This window comes from Oenanthe melanoleuca, chromosome 13 (assembly GCF_029582105.1).
Source record: "Oenanthe melanoleuca isolate GR-GAL-2019-014 chromosome 13, OMel1.0, whole genome shotgun sequence".
Lineage (NCBI taxonomy): Eukaryota > Metazoa > Chordata > Aves > Passeriformes > Muscicapidae > Oenanthe > Oenanthe melanoleuca.
This window is the reverse complement of record NC_079347.1, coordinates 3,419,670-3,443,293: the sequence shown is the minus strand read 5'-3', so window position 1 is coordinate 3,443,293 and position 23,624 is coordinate 3,419,670. Positions and strand designations below refer to the sequence as shown.

The 23,624-nt window shown below is 54.7% G+C and overlaps 1 protein-coding gene across 3 annotated transcripts in view; it reads left to right on the top strand.

The window, feature by feature from the left end:
• ARHGAP26 (Rho GTPase activating protein 26) overlaps positions 1-23,179 on the top strand; it is a 104,084-nt gene extending 80,905 nt beyond the window's left edge. The window contains exons 20-23 of one of the 3 annotated variants that reach the window (XM_056502577.1): positions 3,075-3,228; positions 19,011-19,121; positions 20,344-20,435; positions 21,832-23,179. In XM_056502577.1, coding sequence (XP_056358552.1) covers positions 3,075-3,228; positions 19,011-19,121; positions 20,344-20,435; positions 21,832-21,920 — 446 coding nt within the window. In that variant the 3' untranslated portion in view covers positions 21,921-23,179. The other 2 variants (XM_056502578.1, XM_056502579.1) reach the window with 2 other exon arrangements.
• The last annotated feature ends 445 nt before the right edge of the window (positions 23,180-23,624 follow it).

Sequence of the window (23,624 nt, the reverse complement as noted above, 5' to 3'; positions counted from 1 at the left end):
TCTGGAGTCAGACCAAGGCTCTTAAATCAGGGTGAAGCACTTAGGCAGCAGCTCAGCACCACAGAAATCAGAAGTTGAAATTGAAGCTAGAAACGTTCTAAGTAGGAGCAGGATGCACGTTTTTTAAGGGTGGAGCAGTTGGGCATAAAAAGAAGTGAAGTGGGGCAGTGGGTTTTCCATCACTTGAAATCTGCTCATCAAAGTCCAATGTCTTTCTAAAATTTTCATAGCATTCATCATACCCAGCTGTGTCTAAGTAAAAAATTATCATGTTCAACACCCAGGGAGCAGATTAAATAATTGTGATTAATCTGTGATTACAGTGATTATTTTGTTGTTAAACATTCACATTCTTACCCACATCTGACCCAGGGATGCTCTTGTGACACAAGTGTCACCAACACAGCAAATACCATTTTGTTCCTTATCAGTTCTTTTGTCATCCCCTCTCTGGGGTCACTGTCACCAGTGTGCCCTGGATGAGTTACCAGGCAGAGCCCTGCCCCAGCACAGGGTTCCTGCAGGAAAGGCTCTGCTGAGGCTCTGCCTGCCTCAATTTGGGTAAGTTTGGGTAAGGAGTGAATGCTCTTCTTTTCTTTGTGTGCTGGAAATGCTCTTGAGCTGATGGGCAGCTCTGCTCTTGTAGCTGTGAAACCAAATTAAACCTTCCAGTGAAGAATCCTTCACATGGCCTTTCACAAACATGAAGCAAAGTACAGCTCCAGCCTTTTTAAAAGGAGGAAATAAAATGAAGCAGGAGTTTCAGGTTCTGCCATTGATCTCCTTCCCCTAGAGCTGAGGCTGTGGCAGTTCTGTGGCTGCTGGGGACTCCCAGCTCACTCTTGGCTTGTGCCTGCTCTGGAGATTAGAGGGACAATCCACTCTGAGCTGCCAAGCTTATGGAGCTTATTCCAGCCTTCAGCCTTGGGCAGGAGATGTTTGCAAATAACCAGCTGGAGTCAGTCCACCCTCCAGGGGCTCAGGCCACTCCTTGGGGCTGGCCAGGCTCAGCACAGGCAGTCCTGGCCTCTCATGGGCTCCCGTGGGCTGCCTAGAACCTGCTCAAAACCAGAGGGCTTTGGGGTTTTTAGATCCTTGGACAGCTTCATTTCTTTCATTTTTCATTTGCTGGCTATCACATCTGCCTGTCAGTATTTCTGGAGGTCAGTGCTCTGCTTTTCTTCACTTTCTCCTCTTTTTCATAGATCATCTCTTTCATCCCAAGGTGCTGGTGCCCTCTGAGCCCTTTTGCAGAGCTGGGGACAGGGAAATGCCTGTGCTGCTCGTTCCCATGGTGGCTCCCTGCAGATGGAGATTAATGAAATCCAGTTTCAGGAGCACATTGACGTGTATCAGCATCATCCTTGGCTCATCTCTGGAGGATAAGCTCAACCTGAGCTGAAGCAGCCCTGTCCTGCTGGTTCTGTCCTGCAGCCCTGTCCTGCTGGTTCTGTCCTGCAGCCCTGTCCTGCTGTCCTGTCCTGCTGGTACTGTCCTGCTGGTACTGTCCTGCTGGTACTGTCCTGCAGCCCTGTCCTGCTGGTTCTGTCCTGCTGGTTCTGTCCTGCTGGTTCTGTCCTGCTGGTTCTGTCCTGCTGGTCCTGTCCTGCAGCCCTGTCCTGCTGGTTCTGTCCTGCTGGTTCTGTCCTGCAGCCCTGTCCTGCTGGTTCTGTCCTGCTGGTTCTGTCCTGCTGGTTCTGTCCTGCAGCCCTGTCCTGCTGTCCTGTCCTGCTGGTTCTGTCCTGCTGGTTCTGTCCTCCTGGTTCTGTCCTGCTGGTCCTGTCCTGCAGCCCTGTCCTGCAGCAGCTCAGAGAAGGGGCAGGGTGAGGAGCCTTGGGCTGCTCTGGGCATCCCCAGGCTGGTGTGGCATTTCCCTTTGCAGTGGTGGCAGAGCTGCCCCAGGCAGTTCCTTTCTGCTGTGTGCTCAGGATTAACTTTTCACACAACCCAGGAGTTCCTCTTGCACTCTTTTATACCCTCCTTTATATGTGCACAGGATACAAATTACTATTGCACATTCTCCTCACTCAGAAAGAGCTGGAACTTAAAGGGATTGAGAGCAAGGATTCCCTATCACTTTTGGGTTGTGGTTTGACCATGTTATTGTGCACTGGAAAAATAGTTTTGGAAAGAAGTATCCTGGCAGTAGGACTCCATGTTTTCCAGCTGGTGCTGTCTTTCAGGAAAGCAGCATCCCAGAAACAGCCACTCTGTGCCCAGGGCTGCCCTGTGCCATCAGTGCTGCTAATTGCCTCTCACAGCTGCCATTACTGCTGCAGTGGCAAGGGCATTACTGGAAAGGGGTTAATGGGATTGTCAGTGGCCCTGCACAGAGCTGAGGAGGGCGTGGTGGCTCTTTGAGATGCTCAGTGTGCTCCCTGCTGAGGTGGCACAAACCTCGGGGACACCCCTCAGAGATGTGATGGAGGCAGAGGGGGATCCCTGGGGAGCCCTGGCTGTCAGCAGAGCAGTGGCAGCTCTGCCCCAGCACTGGGGCTTGCCCAGCACCTCCCATTCCACATCAGAGCCAAAGGCAAAACCTGCTCCCCTGCTGCTCTGCATTTGGGAGGAGCTGAGCCAGAGTGGAGCAGGGACCATCCTCTTCCCCTTCAGAGCTGAGCAGGACAGAGAAGCAGGAGTTGGTGAGGCTGAAGCAGCTTGGCCTGGGTGATCTGCCCTGTCTCTGAGGTGCTGTCCTGCTCTGCCACCATCCCTGGGGGCTGATTTCAGTCACACAAATCCATTCCTGCACGTAGCTTACATTTCAGTTTCTTTCAGGTTGTGGCATTTTGGACACCTTTGGGAATGTAAAATATTAATACCTTAAGAAAATGTGTATTTTCCTACTAAAAATGGTGTTCATTTAAATCTGCATCTTAAAGGCTAAAGAGCCAAGGAGTGCCTGGTGTTTCTTGTGGTTTGATGTGGAGTGTGTCTGTGCTAACTGAGCTCTGGGGAGATGTCCCTGTTTGCCCTGGCTCAGGGTTTCCTGGAGCTCCTGGTGCCTTCACAGCCATTTGCTCTTCACTCTGTTCAGTGGCAGCTGATGGTTCTTGGGTTTTGGTGTTTTTTAGAGGAGAACAGGAACAGCATCATCAACTCCAGCCTGGAATCTGTCATCTCCTCAAATGCAAACAGCTTCCTCAACTCCAGCAGCGCTCCCCAGCCCAGCCTCAACTCCAGTGATCTTGAACTGGAAGTAATTAAGCCCAACAGGCCAAATTCCCTGTAAGTACAATGGTAATTAGTGTTTTATAGACTCTCCATCCTTAATCTTTAATCAGAGTAGTTTCTTATTCCCAACCTCAGCAGTTTGCTGAAGAATACCATTGAACATTTTAATTTTTAATGGGCACCAAACATTTGCCCTCTGTTTTTAACTGGAGTTAGTTGCTGTGGGTTACATCTGCCATCAGTTCCACTCTGCTGGTTTTGCCCATGTGGAATATTTCTGAGCAGAGCTCCCCAGTGCTGCCCAGCCCATCTGCTGATAACTCCAGCACACACAAAGAACTTTTCTTCTGAGTTCAATCCTGTGACTGTTGTCAGTACAGTTGATCTCTGGCCAAATCTGTGCTGTTGCTTCTGCTATTGCTTCCTTCATCTGGAAAGTTCAAGGGAAAAAGCAGTGACCTTAGCAGAGCCTCCCTGGGGATGCTGGGTTATTTCTGAAGTCCCTGAACGGGCGGCAGCAGAGCAGCAGCGATGGGGGAATTTCCTTCCTGCCAGCCCAGAGCTTTTCCCACAGCAGCTCCCACCCCTGCCACGTGCAGACCTGCTCAGATCCCCAGCAGGTGAAGCCTCCCCCATTCCCCAGCAGGTGAAGTCTCCTCCTGTCCTGGTTTAAGGACAGGTATCTGCCAATAAAGGCAGGAGCTTCTCTTTGAAATGGAGAATGTAAACCCCCTCCCTCCTAATTATTATAATTCTGAAATTAAGGAGCTCCCAGGCAAAGAGATGGGAATTAGGAATAACAGTTCTTCACTAGGAAAATTAAGATAGAAATGCAGTATTACACAGAACAATCCCAGCCCTGCCAGAGTCAGAATCCAAGCTGACACCCGTCAGTCAGTCAGGGTGTTGGCACAGTCCCATTCAATGGTGGCTGCATCCTCCTGCAGGGGCAGATGTGGTTCAGCTGGAGCAGTGCTCCTGGAGAAGGTGCAGTTTCCTCTGAAGCTCCAGGGATGATGTGCAAAGGTCTGGTTTTCCTCTGGAATCCAGTGGGAAGAAGGTTCCTTGGTGTCCCAAATCTCAGTTTTTATCTGGGTAGGAAAGGCTTGGCTCCTCCCCTGGCTGGAGCATCTCCCAGTGGGATGATGGAATTTTATCAGTCATGCCCTGGGACTCAGTGGCCATGAACAGGAGATATCTCCTGGAGGGAGGATGGGCTGTGGGAAGATAAAGATGATTGCCCAGCTGGTTTAAAGATGGCCCATGAGCAGATAATGTGTGCCAGGAGATCAGGGTCACTGCCCCAGCTGGGTTACCAGATGGGACAGAATCCACATTTCTGGTCACATCAACCCTACACAGCCCCATCCCCAGCAGGTGAAGCCTCCCCCTTTCCCTGGTTCATCCCCAGGGTGGAACACTGCTCCCCTCCCAGTGCAGGGACACTGTCCTCTGTCCTTGCCAGCCCTCCCACGGCCCCACACACTCCCAGTCCCCACTCACCTGCAGCCCTGGGGTGGCTGGTGCCAGTGGGAGCCCAGCATGGCCAGTGCTGGGACAGGGGCTGTGGTCCTGGTGATGCTGTTGCCTTGGCTGGGTTGGGTTTGGGGTTTGGGGTTTGGGTGCAGCTCTCACTCCAGCATTGAGAATGGCTCTGACAGAAGGTAAGTGTGGAACAGGCACAGGCTTCATCCAGCTTCACCATCTGCTCTGCTTCCATCATCCTCCTCCTGCCACAAGCTGAGCTGCAGCAGCCCCACAGCCTCTCCTGGGCTGTGCCTGCTCCCTGGGACCACCCCACAGGGAGAGCTGTGGGGGCACCACAGACCACCCAAAGGTAGGACACTCCAGATCCAGGCTGTGCTTTACATGTGCTACTGACAGTGAAAATGCTTCTCTCTCTCGTGCCTGGTTGAATCTCTGGAGTCAGAATCCCATTCCCTCAATAGCATGGCTTTAGTTTATCCTTCAAGGGGAAAAAAATGCTCTGTCTTATCATCACAGAATGGGGTTTGTGAGCCTGGGTCTTGCTGGGACTTTACAAGGACTGGTTGCCAAATTCACAGTTTTTCAGATTCCAAGAGTTGCCTCTTCCTAATGGTTTATTTCTTAGCAGAAGTTACAAAGGAATCAAGCAGAATAAGTCAGAATAAGTAAATCAGAATAACCCAGAATAAGACAGAATAACCCAGAATAAGTCAGAATAACCCAGAATAAGTCAGAATAACCCAGAATAAGTCATCTGAAGCTGTGTGGGGCTCAGGGGAGCAGAGGCACTGTGCTGTTCCCAAGGGATTGGGTGAGAGGGCTGGCACTGGCCCAGGTGCCTGTGCCAGTTACAGAGCCTTGGGTTCTGTGAGAGGAGCAGGGCTGGGCAGGGCAGCTCTGGCTCTGACACTGCTGCTGCCATTTGGTGCTTCTCCACAAGTCCAGGGATTATGAGATAATTTCTGCATGTGCAGGAGCATGTGGGGTTTTGGTCTGTGTTGTGCTAAAGGCTGGAATATGGATCCTGAGGGGCTGATACCACAGGGCAAATATTCTAATTAAATATCTTTAATCCAATCTTTCAATGAGAAATGAAGCATCTAAGTCCATTTTATTCTGTGGGAGTGGATGTCCCTCCCTGTGCTGCCCGGGAGCAGGGGCTGTGCCTGTGGGTTTGAGAGCTCTGTGGGTTCTGCCCCTGCTGGGACTGGGTTTGAGGATGAGGAGGGTGAGGAGGGTGAGGAGGATGAGGGGGCTGCCAGCAGCAGGTCTGGCTGTGCCCAGCCCTGCCCTGTGGCTGCAGGGAGCCTGAATGGTGCCAGTGTCCTGCTGCCCAAACCGTGTCCCCATAAAGACCCTTCTGTGTGTGCAGGCAGCCCAGATGTGAAATGTGGCTCTGCAGGGCTGGGGCAGCTGCTGCTGCTGTGCCAGGCTGCTGGGGCTGCCCTGGGGTTACCAGCTGGGAGCTGTGCCCATGGGAGCCTCTGCAGTGCCCTGGGGTCTGTGCTCCTTCCAGACCCTCTGCTGCTCCTGTGACACCTGTCCCAGCTCTCTCCAGGACTTTGGGGATTTTTCTCGTGTTCTTCACAATTCTCTGTAATTTTTAGCTGTGGTGCTGGGAGCTGTTCAGGATGCTGAGCCAGGAGCCTGTGCTCAAACTGGGGAGCTGCAGGGAAAGGAGCTGGGTCATTCCCATGTTCGTTCTTTCTGAGGAGTCCTGCTGATATTCCTGTGGAAAAACTCCTGTGGGTGGCACAGGGAGGCTCCTTGGAGTGCAGATATTGAGGCTGCAGGCCTGGGGCATTTCTTGTGTCCCATTTGAGCACTGATGAGTCCAAGGTGACCTTTAAATGTGCCAGCTGTAAATTGTGAGCACCATCTGTGACACGAGAGATGTTTGTTTGAGCTTCTGTTTACAAAAGCCCTTGGCTCCCTGCTAAATGCTCCTGCATGCCCCAGGTCTGCTGTGCCAGGAGCTGTGCCAGTTCCTAAACCCCCTGTGAGCAGTGTCAGCTCTTCCTGCAGCAGCAGGGCTGTGCTGGGGCTGGGGTCCCCCTGTCCCTTCCCAGGGAACTGGGCTCCTCCTGACCTGCTGGGGCATCCCTGGAGCACAGCCAGAGTCTCCAAGCCAGAGGGAGATTGTTCTGCTGCAGGGCTCAGGCTCTTCCTTCCCAGCCACCAGCCAGGCTTTATGATGGGAATGCATTTATTTATTGGGGCTGGGTTTATTTTTATGGAAAAACTGCTCTGGGCAGGAGTTGTACTGGGTGAGTCAGCAGGGCTGAGCCAGGAGCTGTCACTGCAGCAGGACCCTGGGCAGGGGCTTGTGAACAGGGCAGTGCTGGGGCTGGGTGTCCTGTCTGTGTGTCCTGCTGGTCTGTGTGTCCTGCTGGTCTGTGTGTCCCCTTGGTCTGTGTGTCCTGCTGGTCTGTGTGTCCTGTTGGTCTGTGAGTCCTGTCTGTGTGTCCTGGTTGGTCTGTGTGTCCTGCTGGTCTGTGTGTCCTGCTGGTCTGTGTGTCCTGGTTGGTCTGTGTGTCCTGTGTGTGTCCCCTTGGTCTGTGTGTCCCCTTGGTCTGTGTGTCCCGTTGGTCTGTGTGTCCCCTTGGTCTGTGTGTCCCGTTGGTCTGTGTGTCCCCTTGGTCTGTGTGTCCTGTTGGTCTGTGTGTCCTGTGTGTGTGTGTGTCTGTCTGTGTGTCCTGCTGGTCTGTGTGTCCAGCTGGTCTGTGTGTCCTGTCTGTGTGTCCTGTCTGTGTGTCCTGCTGGTCTGTGTGTCCCCTTGGTCTGTGTGTCCTGCTGGTCTGTGTGTCCTGGGGGGGTCTGGTCTGTGTGTCCTGCTGGTCTGTGGGTCCTGTGGGTCTGTGTGTCCTGTTGGTCTGTGAGTCCTGTGTGTGTATGTGTGTCTGTCTGTGTGTCCTGTCTGTGTGTCCTGCTGGTCTGTGTGTCCCCTTGGTCTGTGTGTCCTGTTGGTCTGTGAGTCCTGTCTGTGTGTCCTGTGTGTGTATGTGTGTCTTTCTGGTCTGTGTGTCCTGCTGGTCTGTGTGTCCCCTTGGTCTGCTGTGTGTCCTGTCTGTGTGTCCTGTTGGTCTGTGTGTCCCCTTGGTCTGTGTGTCCTTCTGGTCTGTGTGTCCTGTGTGTGTATGTGTGTCTGTCTGTGTGTCCTGCTGGTCTGTGTGTCCCCTTGGTCTGTGTGTCCTGTTGTCTGTGTGTCCTGTTGGTCTGTGTGTCCCCTTGGTCTGTGTGTCCTTCTGGTCTGTGTGTCCTGTGTGTGTGTGTGTGTGTCTGTCTGTGTGTCCTGCTGGTCTGTGTGTCCCCTTGGTCTGTGTGTCCTGTTGTCTGTGTGTCCTGTTGGTGGTGTGGTCATCCCTTGCTCCAGGCCTGCCAGTGCTCCCAGAGCTGGTGCCCATCCTCACCCTCAGGGCACTGGCTGAGCCCCCACACTGCCAGCCCTGCCCCAGGCCCATGCTGCCCCTCCTTCACCCCAGGGACTTGGCATTTAGGGAAATAATAACCTTGGGAAACTCAGATTTAGTCAGTACACGTCTATTTGCATTTAATTTCATTTTCTCACTGACCAAGTATGGCTATTTCTTGCCCTCTGTGGGTATGGAAAGAAATGAGGAGCAGATCTAAGGTCTAGTGGTCATGAAAAAATAACCCAGTTACTCCAAGGAAGAGTCTTATTCCCACATAAATAAATCTTCATTAGGCATCCAGTTAAAACTGAACATTTCTCTTTCCATGCCTGAAAATGAGAGAAATTTCAGATATGACTGTTGTGCATCAGGGACTTCTCCAAGCCTTGGGGCAGGGGAAGGGAGAGCCCAGCAGGGCTGTGGGGCTGGGGTGGTGCTGCACCTTCCTGCCATGGCTGTGCTCTGCTCTGCCCATCCCAAATCCACGTGCAGCATCCCAGAACCACAGAGTGCTTGGGTTTGGGTTTGGGTTTGGGTTTGGGTTTGGGTTTGGGTTTGGGTTTGGGTTTGGGTTTGGGTTTGGGTTTGCAATGCCCTTCAGGCCCCTCCATCCCATGGCAGGGACACCTTCCCTGCCCAGCTGCTCCCAGCCTGTCCTTGGGCTGGGATCCAGGGGCAATGGATCTATCAGGAGAGGGCAGATTATTTTTTTTAAATGATCTCTTAAAAGCACAGGTAACTTTGACAATTATCAGCATGAAAGCAAAAGCATGTGAGGAGGAGCAAAGAGCTTTAGATGCTGCTGGGGAGCCCAGGCTGAGCTGTGCCTGCCCAGCTGTGCTCACCCAGAGCCAGAAACGAGTCCTCACCCTGCCTGAGCTGCAGTTCCTGTCCCTGCTGAGCCCTGCTGGCTCCTGTTTATATTCCTGGAGGATAATGGCAATCAGAGGTGCAGAGAGCAGGTCCCACCCTCATCCTGCCTTCCCGGCAGCCACCTTGGCAATGTCCCTCTCAAATGGCATCTCTGGGACTTCTGCTGAAGAAATCTGCTCATAAATCAAGCTCTGCTGTCCCTGAGGAGCCTGGGTTCTCACCCTGGTATTCAGCCCCACTTTGATTTGGAAAGAGGCCAGGGAAGTGCACTGGTGTTTTGTTTTGCTGTGTGTCACTATGAAAACAGTGAGGGGTCCAGATCAGGAGGAATTCCTGCTTGGAAACGTGCTCAGGTTCTGGCAGGGAGGTTGGATCCCCATCCTGGAGGTCCCAGGGAGTCCCTGGAGGTGGCACTGAGAGCTCTGGGCTGGGGAAGGGGCAGAGCTGGGATTTGATGCTCCTGGAGGTCATTTCCAGCCTGAATCTGGGATTCCATGTGGGGCAGAGCTGGTGCCCAGGGGATGCTGCTGGCAGGGATGGGGCTGCTCCAGAGGGCTCTGACAGCCCTGAGTGCTTCTCAAAGTGCAAACACATCTCTATCCCACTTTAATTCCATTTTCTGGTTCTTTGTTCATGTGAAATTGTGGAGCAAACCCTGTGCTGGGCTCTGCCATGGCTGGGAGCTGCCTGGTGCGTTTGGGGTGGGGAACGTGGGGCTGTGAGGAAAGAGGAACTTGATTAATTGCAAGGCTTTGGGCAAACAAAGCTGTTTCTTCTTCCTTCCACTGCATTGTGGCTGCCTGGCTGGGAGCCACCAGGGCTCTGGAGCAAGCCAAGAGCTGGGAGAGGCTGTTGGGGCCAGCAGAGCAGGGCTGGGCTCCCTGGGGACCCTCCTGCTGCTGTGTCCCCTGCTGCCCTCCTGGGGGATTGACCTGGGCACCCCTGGGGGAACATCCCCCTCCATCCTGCAGCCACCCAGAGCTCAGCCCAGACCCCAGAACTCTGCTCTTGTCTGGGTTTGGATCCCTGATCTGGGTTTGGATGGCCAAGGCCAGCCCCAAGGGGTGGATCTTCAGCCTGTCAAACAATAAATGGCATTTTTGGGGGATTAGGTAAAATCTTGTACCAGAGCAGCTCCAGAACAGCCTGATCTGAGCTGCTGTGTAAGAGGAGCAGAGCAGCTCCCAGCTGTGGTGCTAGGCTGGGGTTACACCCACAGCTGTGGTTCCAGCTCAGTGGGTGCAGGAGCTGCCCTGGGTGCCCCAAACAGGCTGATGCTGCTTGAGGTGCTGCCTTCCAGGCAGGTCAGGGGGTTATTTCCCCTGCCCTCAATACCTGCTCATGTTTCCTCTCAGGGTTTGCATCTTCTGAGTCTTGTGGGCTGGTTTGTGCTCAGAGACTGCTGCCAGGTCAGAGCAGAGCCTGCCTATCTGCCAGTCCTCTGACTGGAGAAAAGCTCCTGAAACTCCCAGTCTGCTGCTTGGCTGCTTCCAGATGACATCACATTCCAACTATCTGATGACTTATTTATTTTTTTGGTGCAGGCTGTTGTGAGGGTGTCTGTGTGTTTGTTTCTTTTCGAGCAGTTTTAGCTTGGGAGTCCTGGATCATGCCTGTGGTGAGGAAGCTCCATAAACCAGAGTGATTCAGGGCTCTGGCAATGTCCTTAAACCTGGCCCAGGGGAAGCACAGGCAGCAAACTCAGTAGACTCCACAGATAAATATTCTTGAGCTGCTGATGGCCATGTAATCTTTAAATGTATATCTATAGATGTAATATTTAAATGTATATCTATAGATGTATATATATGTGTATATATATATGTATGTATATATGTATATATACATGTATGTGTACTGATTTCATATAGAAAGTTGGATTTTATGATCTTGGAGGTCTTTTCTAACCTTAATGATTCTATGAATCCCTTCCCTTGTTGTGCCTAAATAACCCAGGGTTTGTTTTCTGAGCATCTCTATCCTTCCATGAGGTATTTTAAGGTGTGTGGAAAAGAACAATGCTTGTGGGCAGCAGGGGTTTGGGGAGGGCCCAGATTTCCATTTGGGGTGGGATGTTTTGGGTGGAGGAGCCCCCAGCAGTGGGACCCTGCTGCCCCAGCATCTCTGTGTGCTCCATTTTCCTGCTGTGTGGGCTTTCCACAGGCCCTGGAGTTTGGCACAACAACTGTGCAAAGCTCTTGGTCTAGAAACTTTCCACAAATTGAGCTGGAAAATGAAGCCAAGTGTTCTGCTAAAACAAGTCTCCAGCCCTGTGGCTGACCCTGAGTGACCCAGTGGTCACACACCAGAGGATTTTCTGCCTCTCAGACAAAGGTGACTTGTCAGGCTGGGACCCCCCTGCTGCCAGGGCCCATCCTGTGTCCTTCCCCAGCAGGGATCTGGGGCAGCCCCTGCATCCCTGGCCGTGGCTCTGCCCCTCTGGGTGGCACAGGGGGGTGGGTGGCTGCAGGTGGACGGACAGATGGACAGACAGATGGACAGGTGAGCTCCTCTCTCCTGCAGCCTGACTCCCACCAGCCACAGCTTTTCCCAGTGCTGCCCCTCTGATGGTTCTGCCTTTGAGGTTCTGTTCTGCTGCTCTGGGAGCATCCAAGGGTGCTTCTCACAAGCTGAATTAATTCAGATTTCCTTGCCAGGGTTCTAAAAAAACACCTTAAACTTGAGCAGCACATGATGCTTAAGAGGCAGCTTTCTGGAAAGGCTTGGGGAAAAAAAAAAAAAAAAAAAAAAAAAAGAGAGATCTTGCACTCACTGCTTTCCTAATTCTGTAATTAGTGTGGACCATCTTCTTCAAACTGCCTCAGGTAAATATTGGCTAATGGAAATTTTACTTTCAGATGGAGCAGGATGTGAAGCCCATCTCAGTGCTGTGGGGGGTGGATGCAGGGATCAGAGCTGCTCCCCAGACCTGCTGGGGCAGAGCAGGCACTCTGTGCTGAGCTCAGCAGCATCACCCCCCTGGCCAGGGCTCTCCTGTCCCCTTTCCCCTCCCTGCCTGCCCTCCCCCCGTTGATTTTGGGGTCCTGGGCTGTTTCCTTGGCCCAGCCTGCTCAGCCCCTCTGTGCAGCCTGCACCCCAATTTCCTTGGGCAGAGTCAGGAGTGAGCCAGCCAGCCTTTCAGTGAGCTGTGGGAGCAGAGTGATGGCACACTGGGGTTCCTGCCCCTGGAAATGTCACCTCAGGTGAAATGCAGCCCAGGAACTGCCAAGGGCATCCTTTGGTTCCTCCTTTTGCTGCGAGATCACATTCAAAACCAGGGATGCAGCCCAGACCCTGCCTTGTGAGAGTCTTTTGGGGAGTTTTTTGGGAGTGTTTTTGTGGCTCCAGGCACAGCAGCCAGCCCTGGGAGTGCTGAGAGCATCCAGAGCTGCCCTGCCAGGCTGGGCTGGCACAGGGGACGTGGGCAGGGTGCAGATGGGACACCCCAGCCCCATTTCCCTCAGGGGGACTGGGGGGAGCAGGGACACTGTGTGTGTCTGAAAGGAGATCCCTGTGCTGCTTAATCTCCTGAATTGCTGGAGCTGGCTGGGTAACCCAACCCCAGTGCAGCACAGTGACAGGGCAGTGCTAAGCTGGGACATTGTCAGAGCTGCCCCCACACCCTGCACTGTGCCCCACGCTGGGAGGGAGGGAGGGAGTCCTGCAGGAAAGGTCCTGGCAGGGCATGGGGAGGGAGGGACAAGGAGCAGGGATCCATCTGCTGCTGTGTGCACCAGCAGTGGGAAAGCAGGAGTGCTGGGAGGGGAGAACCAGGCTGTGCCTCCTGTGGGGCTGAGGAAAACCCTCTGGCTGTGCTGGGCTGAGCAGTGGGACAGGGAGGGGTCAGGGTGGGGATGGCTCCCTGCTTTGTTCCCCCCTTTGGCCACAAGGATGAAATGAGCTGGAGCCAGGCTGGGAGAGCTCAGAGGGACAGCTGGAGAAGGATTGGGGCAGGGTTGGGGTGGCAGTGGGACAGAGGGCAGGGATGGTGGGATTTTGGGAAGGAACCCTTCCCTGTGAGGGTGGCAGGGCTGGCACAGGTGCCCAGAGCAGCTGAGGCTGCCCCTGGATCCCTGCAGTGCCCCAGGCCAGCCTGGATCGGTTAGGGACAGTGGGAGGTGTCCCTGCCATGGCAGGGGTGGCTCTGGGTGGGATTTAAGAGCTGTGCCCTCCTTGCTGCTGGCAGAGCACTGGTTTTGCTCCATGGGGCAGAGCAGGATCCCCATCACCTGCCTGGGTGTCCCTCCTGGCTCTGCAGGGCTTGGCTGGGGCAATGAGGACCAAATTCCCAGTTTTGCTCCCAGGGCTGTCCCCAGGGCAGGTGGCAGTGGCTGGCAGCAGGGACAGCATCCTCCTGTTCCCCTGAGCTTCCCTGCAGCTCTGGGCTCCCAAAGCAGCTCAGTACTCAGAGCTCAGGGTGGCTGCTGGGGGCTGGCAGAGGCAGCTCTGCAGTGCCAGGGGCACAGGATGTGTTTGACTCCAATATTGGATCCTTCTGAGCCCCCCACAGCTGAGCTGGAGCTGAGATCCCACTGGGACTTTAATTTCCTTCCTTTTCCAAGGATCCCATATGGTTGTTGGGGTGGCAGATGGGAGAGTTTTCTTTTCAGGGGATGTAAGATAGCAGTGCAGTGAATGCCAGAGGGGAGTGAAGGGCTGTTGAGTTCTGCCTAATTGCAAACAGAATTTGTTGGTGACTAATGCTCCAGGCTGGCAGCATTATCTCATGGCAGGAGCTGTGGCACGATGGAGAAGCCATGACTAAGACACTGGCTCCTGATTTACCAACACTTCCCTCCTAAACTGCCACTTTGGCTCATTGCAACTTTTCTATTAATAATTCAGAGCTTTAACACAGTTTGAAAGCATTTGGTTCAGCATAAAACCCTCCAGGCTGATTTTGAGTCTGCTGAGAGCCTTTTGGGCAGAGAGGAAGAGGGAGGGGGGCATTGATGGAGAGAAAATGCAGCAAATGGTGGAGTGAGGTACTGGGAGAAATCCTTCTCTGGGAGGGTGGGCAGGGCTGGCAGAGGTGCCCTGGATCCCTGGCAGTGCCCAGGCCAGGCTGGACAGGGTTTGGAGCATTGGGACAGTGGGAGGTGTCCCTGCCAGATGGCACTGGGTGGCATTTGAGGTCCCCTCCAGCCCCAGGCCATTCTGTGCCCCTGTGCCCTGTCCAGGTTCATTGCACCCGTGGCTGCCCCATCTCCCCCTGCCTGTCCCAGTGCTGAGCAGCCCCTGGAGGGGCTGCGGCTTGCTGGTGATACTGGGAATCCTGGTTCAAACAAGTTGTGCAGCTGTCACTGAGAGGCTGTTCCCTGTTGGGATGTCACCTGGAGCTCACCTGGCACCAGGACCCCTGTGCTGGACCAGGACACCTGTGCTGGTACCAGGACACTGTGCTGGACCAGGACACTGTGCTGGCATCAGGACATCTCTGATGGGACCAGGACACTGTGCTGGTACCAGGACACTGTGCTGGACCAGGACACTGTGCTGGTACCAGGACACTGTGCTGGCACCAGGACACTGTGCTGGTACCAGGGCACTGTGCTGGCACCAGGACACTGTGCTGGTACCAGGGCACTGTGCTGGTACCAGGACACCTGTGCTGGCACCAGGACACCTGTGCTGGCACCAGGACACCTGTATTGGCACCAGAACACCTGTGCTGGACCAGGACACTGTGCTGGCACCAGGACACTGTGCTGGCACCAGGACATCTCTGATGGGACCAGGATACTGTGCTGGCACCAGGACACTGTGCTGGCACCAGGACATCTCTGATGGCATCAGGACACTGTGCTGGCACCAGGACACTGTGCTGGACCAGGACACTGTGCTGGACCAGCCTCCTGCAGCTCCCTTCCTGCAGTGCTTGCTGATGCTGAGAGCTCACCCAGTGCTGACTCTCTGACTCTCTCTGACTCTCTGCTTGCTCCCTGCTCTCTCCAGCTCTGAGCTCCAGAGTTCTGTCCCACAGCTGCTCTGTCATCTCCTCCCTCTGCACCACCTGCACCTGGCAGCAGGGACAGCAGCTCCAGCTCTCCTCCCCAGGGTCACAGCTCATCCCAGCTCTCTCCTGTCCAAGAGGAAAAGCTTTTGGGTGCTTTGTGCAGTGACTGAAGCAGGGAAGTGTTCCCACACCTGGGAAATCAGCCAAGTGACAAGACAAAGCCATGTGCTGGTGTCACCAGCATCACAGTCTGAGGTGGAAGGAAGATCCTGAGATCTGTGCTGATGGAGGTGGGACCTGGTAAATGGAGATCTGGGGAAGGTCTGCACTGAAGACTTTGGGATTTTTTGGACCAAGTGATGCTGACCACAGGCCATTCTAGCTGCTTATTTCTTTAAATGTGTCATTGTCATCATTTCCACCCAAACGAGCGTGCAGCAACATTTCTCCTGAGAGGGTTTAACATCATTTTCCTTGTGATGAAGCACCAGGCCCAGGAGGAGCCCTGCCAGGCTGGAGCCTGTGAGCTGGTGCTCAGCTCTGGGGTGCCAGGAGCTGCTTCAGGAGCCCATCCATCACTGCAAGCTTTGCTGGGACCTGCTTGAGCTCCCTGAGCTCCCCCAGCCCAGGCTGCCTCCCATTCCTTTGGCACCAGAGCTGCTGCTGAGCTGCAGGCTTGTCCTTGTTTCAGCAGAGCTGAAGTGCTCTGGCATTACATAAAGCTGTAATTTTCTTTTTTCTTGTTACCTTTGAGAAGAACCTTATGTTCTGCAGCTTTGTTCTATAGGAATAGATCAGGGAGCAGAGGGCTTGGTGGTCCTTGATGTGTTTTACTGCAGTTGGGTACTGATCATGTCAGAACAGGAATATTGTTGTTTATTCTTGAGGTGATTTCATGAAAGGGCTGGAGTGCATCAGTGGGCTCTGCCCATCCATAGCTGTGAGATGTTCTGTGGCAGAAATAGCCCCGAGTTCCACAAAAATAAACAAGCTGTAAACATGTTTGAAGTGGAACTGGTGTCCTCTGGGGAGGAGAACAAAGCAGCAGAAGTTGGCTGGAGACCTGCTGAGAGGGGCTGAGAGCTGCACATGCCCTGGGGCTGAGGCAGCCTGGGTGGAGGAAGAGGAATGAAGGAGGCAGGTTGGGAGAAGGGATCACAAAAGAAATGTTTCAGCTCCAGCGACTCCGGCAGAGTCTTGAAAGAAGAGTTTCTGCTTTTTTTTTTCTTCACGTGTTTGGGCAGCAAACGGAGCATCTGCATTGGGCAAGGCACGGGAAGCAGGGAGGAGGATTTGGCTCCTGAATCCATGTCCAAGTTTGTGTTTGTTGGAAGAGTGGGATTGCTGGAGGGACACTGGAGTGCCCAGCAGTGCTCCCTCCCGTGGGATCACAGCCACTGATTCTGGGACCAGCAGGAAGGGCAGGAGCCTCAGGATGCCTTGGGCTCTGGACTCGTGGAGTTCCCCCAGCTGCTGCTACTGGGGACAGCTCCATTCTCACCTTGGAAGACTCTAATTTGAGCCATTTCTTTCTTTCCTGCTTCTGATGGTGTTGGTTCTTAGCAGTTTTCTCTGTTTTGTTTCCACTGTGCATCCAACAGGAAGAGCCCCTCGCAAAGCCCTCCCGAGTAAGAAGAAGGGAAAACCATCCAGCTGACATTTGCTGCCTGCAGCAGCAGCCAGAACTTCCCCCCAGCCTCTCACCACCTCTGCTCTTTCTGAGAAACAAAGGAAATTGGATCCTACAAGAAAACTGTTTTCCAAACCACCAGAGACCTCGGGGTAGCCCGTTCCTCCTGGGCACTGCCATCCCCAGGGGCTGCTCTGGGGGCTGCCAGGGGACATCCAGCAGCAGCCTGGAAATAAATCCCTGTGGTTCATGGGAAGGAGGTGAACCCATCATTCCCAAAGCCTGGGAGCAGCTCAGGTGGGTCCTGAGCTGTCCCTGGGTTCTTCTTGAGGAAGTGTTCTGGAAGGACTGGCAGAGCTGCTCAGCCACTGCAGGACCAAGTTCATCATCCTGCCCTGATGGGCAGGGGTGCTCTGCTCACCCCAAAGCACACCCTGGCATTAGTGACCCCTCTCTGTGTGGGTTTGCTGGCACAGAGTGTTTGCTGTGGCACCAAGGATCCAAGACACCAAATCCTGCTCCAAAGCAGGGGGAACTTAGGCAGAGGCTGCCCAAGGGCTGGTCCTTGTCTCAGGCTGTTTCCCTGATAACTCTGAAATGCTGTGGTTGCATTCCTGCTGTCCTGAGCAGAGTGAGCAGTTGTGGAGCAATGACAGAGCCACCTGAGGAGGAACAAGAGCTGCATCCTCTTGTCATGATTTCATCTCAAAAACTGCAGCAGCAACTTCTGCTCTGGAGCTGTGTGCCCCTGGATTTTCCTTCCCTTGTGCAGTGGACAGGACCAGGGCTGGTGGCAGAAACAGTGTCCATCCCATCCCTGGCACAGTGTCCATCCCATCCCTGGCACACCCAGTGCCATGCACAGTGTCCATCCCATCCCTGGCACAGTGTCCATCCCATCCTGGCACACCCAGTGCCATGCACAGTGTCCATCCCATCCCTGGCACAGTGTCCATCCCATCCTGGCACAGCCAGTGCCATGCACAGTGTCCATCCCATCCCTGGCACAGTGTCCATCCCATCCTGGCACACCCAGTGCCATGGCACAGGCTCAGCCACATTTTGGTCACCAGCTCGTGGCCCCTCCCAGCCTCACCTTGGCCTGGCTCCTCCTGGAGCCATCTCTTTGCAAGAACTGGTGCTTGAAGGGTGAATTTTGGTAGTTTGGGATGACTTGGTGACCTTGGTAGCACCTCCACTGGGGGTGGGAATAGATGGAGGAACTGGTAAGTCCCAATGGCACAGGTTTGGGAAAGACCAAGGAAAACTCATTTTTCAGGAGAGGGACAGCTTTGATGATGGAAATGCTACAGGATTGTTTTTGAATAGTGATGGTTATTAGCAGGATGTTTTGGGAATCTGCTTGAAAGCCTGCCTGACAGCATTCCCTGTTTCCCAGCCTCTGGTGAGGTCATGCTGCACTCACTGCTGTATCCCATTTTCTGTGTGTAATCTTCTGACACAATAAAGGTGTTGCCTGTAATTTCAGAGGGAATTTATCAGTGTCTGTTGAATCCAGTGGCACAGCTTCTGCAGGGAGTCAAGCCAAGAGTGTGGCCTTAAGCAGAGATGGTCCAAGGGGAAGGATCTGTGACATAAATATCCCCCTGTGGTGGCAGCCAGAGGACACTGGGGAAGGTGAAACGTTGGTCTGAGCAACTCTAGGGCTGAGGTTCTCCCCCTGTTCTGGGGCCACCAGTCCCTGAATCCCTTCCCTGTGCCCCAGGAGCCCCAGCTGTGGGATACAGACCTGTGTGATCAGAGGTGCTGTCCCTCCCTCAAGGAGAAAACATAAATCATGATGCTTTTACAGAACTAATTGTTTTTACAGAGGCATTTACAGTGGGGAGAAGGATTTCTGGTGTTCTGTCAGGGATGGAGTTTCTAATCTGAGTAGGATGGGGAATACAAATAAGTTACTAAGCAGAGCAGCAGTAAATGAATCAAACTGGTATTTTAGTACAATAATGGCTTTTTGGTGAACCTGAGAATGACCTGAATCGAACAGTTTGGAAGGACCCAAAAACTCCTGTGTGCAGTTACAAGTTCAGTAACTCAGTCCAGCTGCAGTTGACAGCTGTGGCTTCAGGAATCAGCACAAGGGGAAAGGGGATGTAAAACAAAATCAGTGGCATTTTTATACAGTGAATGTGTGAGTGACAGACAGAGGGGTGGAGGCTGTTCACAGTCATCATTAAGGTCCAGAAATCCCAGGAGCAGTTTCTGGCAGCCCTGGGGGAAGCATGGGGCAGGTAAGTGGTGCAGCACAGCCCTGGGCACAGGGCAGAGCACTGGGGCTCGCTGCAGATCAGCTCTCATTGCCCAGCCTTGAGGCACTTCCCAAGGCCCTGGTGCTTCGTTTCCTGGCTGTGTCTCACTCTCAGGACATTCCCAGCACTGTCCTGGGCTGTGTGTGTGTCAGTGCTGTTTGCTGCTGTGCTTGCCTGCTGATCAGCTCTCTGGTTATGTCTTGCAGCCCTCAGAGTGCAAGCCCAACGTCACCCCTGTCACCGTCCTGGCCCATGTTCTCTGCGCCCTCCAGCCCTATGCCCACCTCCTCCACGTCCAGCGACTCATCCCCCATCAGGTCTGTGCCACAGCTCCCTTGGCTTCTTGTTGCTTTTGCTGTTGCTGTTGAATTTCCCTGCTTCCCCCCACTTCACTTCCCGTTCCTTCCATCCTGCTCGAGCCCTCCCAGCACAGCTGCACTCAGCCAGGGGAGCTGCCAGAGCCTCCTGCCCCAGGGGAGAGGGGCTGTCACTGCTGGGCTCAGCTCAGCTCAGCTCAGCTGCCTTTGCTCTGCTCTGCAACAGGTAAGGAGTGTGCTGAGAGGAGTGAAGAGCCCTTGGGAAGCTCTGGGATGCCAGCAGGGTGATGGACATGGGCAGCACAGCCTGAAGGTCCTTGGGCATCCCTGGAGCAGCAGATGGACCAGCACAGCATGCCCAGTGACTCCAGAGCAGGGGCAGGCTGAGCTGTGTGCCAGCCCCTGGTGCCCCCTTTGCTGTGTGCCAGCCTCTGCTCAGTGCTGTCCCTCTCACCCAGACCATTCCAGCTGCAGCTGGAGCCTGGGGCTGTGCTGAGCACTCTGCCTTGGGCTGTGCTGGCTGGGCAGTGGTGCCAGCTGGGCTCAGAGTGGGTTTGCTGGTTCTGGTTGGGCAGTGGTGCCAGCTGGGCTCAGGGTGGGTTTGCTGGTTCTGTTTGGGCAGTGGTGCAGGTGGTGCCAGCTGGGCTCAGAGTGGGTTTGCTGTGCTGGTTGGGCAGTGGTGCAGGTGGTGCCAGCTGGGCTCAGAGTGGGTTTGCTGTGCTGGTTGGGCAGTGGTGCCAGCTGGGCTCAGAGTGGGTTTGCTGGTTCTGTTTGGGCAGTGGTGCAGGTGGTGCCAGCTGGGCTCAGGGTGGGTTTGCTGTGCTGGTTGGGCAGTGGTGCAGGTGGTGCCAGCTGGGCTCAGGGTGGGTTGCTGGGCTGGCTGGGCAGTGGTGCCAGCTGGGCTCAGAGTGGGTTTGCTGTGCTGGTTGGGCAGTGGTGCAGGTGGTGCCAGCTGGGCTCAGGGTGGGTTTGCTGTGCTGGCTGGGCAGTGGTGCAGGTGGTGCCAGCTGGGCTCAGGGTGGGTTTGCTGTGCTGGCTGGGCAGTGGTGCAGGTGGTGCCAGCTGGGCTCAGGGTGGGTTGCTGGGCTGGCTGGGCAGTGGTGCAGGTGGTGCCAGCTGGGCTCAGGGTGGGTTGCTGGGCTGGCTGGGCAGTGGTGCCAGCTGGGCTCAGGGTGGGTTGCTGGGCTGGCACCCCTGAGCCCGGGCTGTGCCTCTCCTGCAGCTCCCCCCTGCGCAGAGCCCGCGCTCTCTACGCCTGCAAAGCCGAGCACGACTCCGAGCTCTCCTTCACTGCTGGCACCGTGTTCGACAATGGTGAGTGCTGGCACAGCTGGGCACAGCTGGGGCCCCTCCCAGCCTGTCCCAAGGGTCTGGGGCTCTGCAGAGCCCCTCACCCCTCCCCTGGGTGTCGGGGGCCCTGCTGGGCTGTGCACACAGAGCCCTTCCCAGAGTTCTGGCAAGGGGAGATTAGATTCTGGGTATCAGCACCAGAAATACTCCGTGATGTTTTTCACAGGAGATGGGAAAGCCACGTGTGCTTTTTCCCTCTGGCTGTGAGCACTGGAGCAGGTGGGCTCTGCTCACTCAGAGCACACTCCTGAGCACAGATCTGCTGTTTCCTGCACCTTCGTGGAACCAAGCAGCTCTGGCTTAGTTATAATCCCAGTTTTACAATCCTTTTTTATGACTTTCCCAGTCATTCTTGGCTTTTAAATGCTCAGCATTGTCATTTGGGAAGCTGCTACCACAGGCACTGGTTTAGCCCTGGGATATGGAGCAGAAAGGGAGGAGAGGGAATACATGTGAATTAAAGACAATCCTTCTCCAAAGCAGCTCCATAGTCATCTTATAAATAAACATGGTCTCCCCTCTGAGGGCCCGTGGGAATCAGAGCAGCTAGGAGGGGAACAAGTCTGAATTAAATACATGATGTTTGCTGATAAAAATCAATGGATTATTCAAGGGAAATGTACACAGCGTGTTCCAGTCAGTCAGCAGCACAGCCAGGGCTCATGTGGGCTCAGGGCCTGAGCTGGGACCAGCCTGGCTGTCACCAGGGGCCTTTGCAAAGACAAAGGGATGTGGGGCCAGTTCTGGTTTGACTTGGAGCTGCTGTGAGGCTGATGATGGGTTTGGGGCACTGGGAGAGCTCCAGTTCAGCTGAGCTGACCCCAGACTGGAGTGAGGGCAGAGCTGCAGGGCCACAGAGCCCAGGGAGCCCCAGCAGCTCTGAGCACCCACTGCTGTGGCAGGGGATATCCTCTGCCTGCAGGGGACCCTGGCCTGCTCCTGGACCACCAGGTTTTGGGGGCTGGTTGAGTAAAGAAGGGCTTTTGAGGGCTGCTCAGGTTTCTGGCTGCACACAGGGTGCAGGGTTGCTCTCCCTCTGGGGTTGTTCCTGGGGCAGTTTCCCTCCCAGCCTGGGCCAGGCCAGCAGGATGGGCAGTATGGAGTTACCCACCTTCTCTCCAGCTTCCAAGGAGCCTTAGCTCAGACCTGGAGAAAGTGTTGGGCCCCTGATTTTATCCCAAATGCTTCACTTCCCTCAGCCCCAGGGAGGAGCCTGCAGTGGGATTCCCTTCAGCTGCCTGAGCCCCTTGGTGTGCTCACAGAATCTGGAATGGTTTGGGTCAGAAGGGGCCTTGAAAATCACCTTTAACTCAGTTTGTTTCCTTTCTTACAATGAGCACAAGCTTCCCTGTGTCCACAGTTCACCCATCCCAGGAGCCTGGCTGGCTGGAGGGGACCCTGGACGGCAAGACAGGACTGATCCCCGAGAACTACGTGGAGTTCCTATAACTGGGGGGGCCCAGAGCCCCTGTGAGCGTTCCATGGTATCCATGGGGAGTCCTGCAGGCCTGTGCCACGCTGTGAGGGGATGGGGACACCCTGTGCCATTCTGTGAGGGGATGGGACAGCCCTGTGCCCACTGCTGGGTGTTTGTGTGGCCTCTCCTGCCGTGGTGCTGCAGGGGAATGGCTCTGGGGAGATGGGGACCCCCCCAGCCCCGAGCTGGGCTGCTCCAGCCACATCCCAGCCCTGGAAGAGCAGCCAAGGCACGGCCAAGGGGCTGAGCTGAGGGCTGGGAATGGCCCCAGGGTGGGGGGCTCTGGGGGTCCCTGTGCTCCCAGAGCCTCCCTGCTGCCCCAGGCACGGCTGTGGGTGCTGCAGGGGCACCCCTGGGTGTGGGGCAGGGAAGGTGCCCCTGCCTGGGGCACACAGGGCCAGCTCTTGCAGGCGAGGGCGAGGGTCTCCTCTGCACCAAACCTCTCCAGCCCCTTATCCTGAGGGTTTTGGTTTTGTGCCAGGTGGGCAGCCCAGCTGCAGCCCCACTGGTGGTGTTTGGGTGTTGGTACCTCCGTGTACATCTCTGTGCAGGCACTTTGTGCCCAGCAGCTGCTGCTGAGCCCTGCTGGAGCTGCCCTGCCCCTCCCCAGCCTCCCCTGCCCCGTCTGTGCCAGGTCTGTGCAGTGCTGCTCGTGCCAGTGAAGCATTTCCACCCTTGGGCATTGCTGTGGGGCTGTGAGAGCCAGGGCTGCCCCAGGGCCCAGCAGGGCAAACCCCTCACCATCCCAGCTCCTGTGCAAGGGGGCAGTGGGAGGAGGAGCCCTGTGTGACTGCAGAGCCGGGATTTTGAGAGCTGGAATTGTATTTTATAAAAGGAAAGTCTCAAAAGAGCCCCCAGGCCGTGGTGCTGGGGATGGATGTCGTGGCTTTTTGTAACAGTTTTAAAAACTCTGAGTGACTGAATTGCTCTGTGTGTCACTTTTTATTTTTTGAAAGGATTTATGTATAAATAGAGTATCTTAAGCTATTATGAGGAAAAGATCTATATTTGATATCTTTAGAAGAGCTGTAACGAGAGGAGCAAAGGACATTTGAAGCTGTCACCAAGAGGCTCCAAAGCCCCAGCCCCAGCCTGGAGCTGCTGCTTCCTTCCCTCCATGGTGTCACCTGGAGAGAGGGGAGCTGAAATTTCAGCCCTCTTCACGTTTTTGTGCACTGTAATTAAACTTCCTGCGCTTTTGTCTTGGGGGAAAAAAAAGAGAGAGGAAAAAGGTGATGATTTTATTCCTGCTTTGCAGGGTGGGTGGCACAGCTCAGTGCCATGGGGTCACACCCTCTCCATCACCTCTGGCCCCTGGGGACACTCTGGGCTGTCACAGTTTGGGCAGGGATGAAGTCCCCAAGTGCCTCGTGCTCTCTGCTCTGAGCTGTTGGATGAGGAGGCTGAGAGGTTTGTGGGGATAAAATTCCCCAGCACATTGGTTCATCTCCATGCTTGGATTGTATGGCCAACTTCTGTGCTGTTTCTTGGCTTTCCTGAAGCCAAGGATGAGGCCAGGCTTTATCCAGCCCTGGCATCAGCTGGGGCTGGGCTGTGTCCAGGCTTGGCTTAGGGTGAGGCCAGGCTTTAGCAGCCCTGGCTGGGATTTGGGGTGTGTGAGAGCAGGGTGGGACAGGGATGGGGAGGGTTAATGGAAAGGATTTTAAACACCCTTA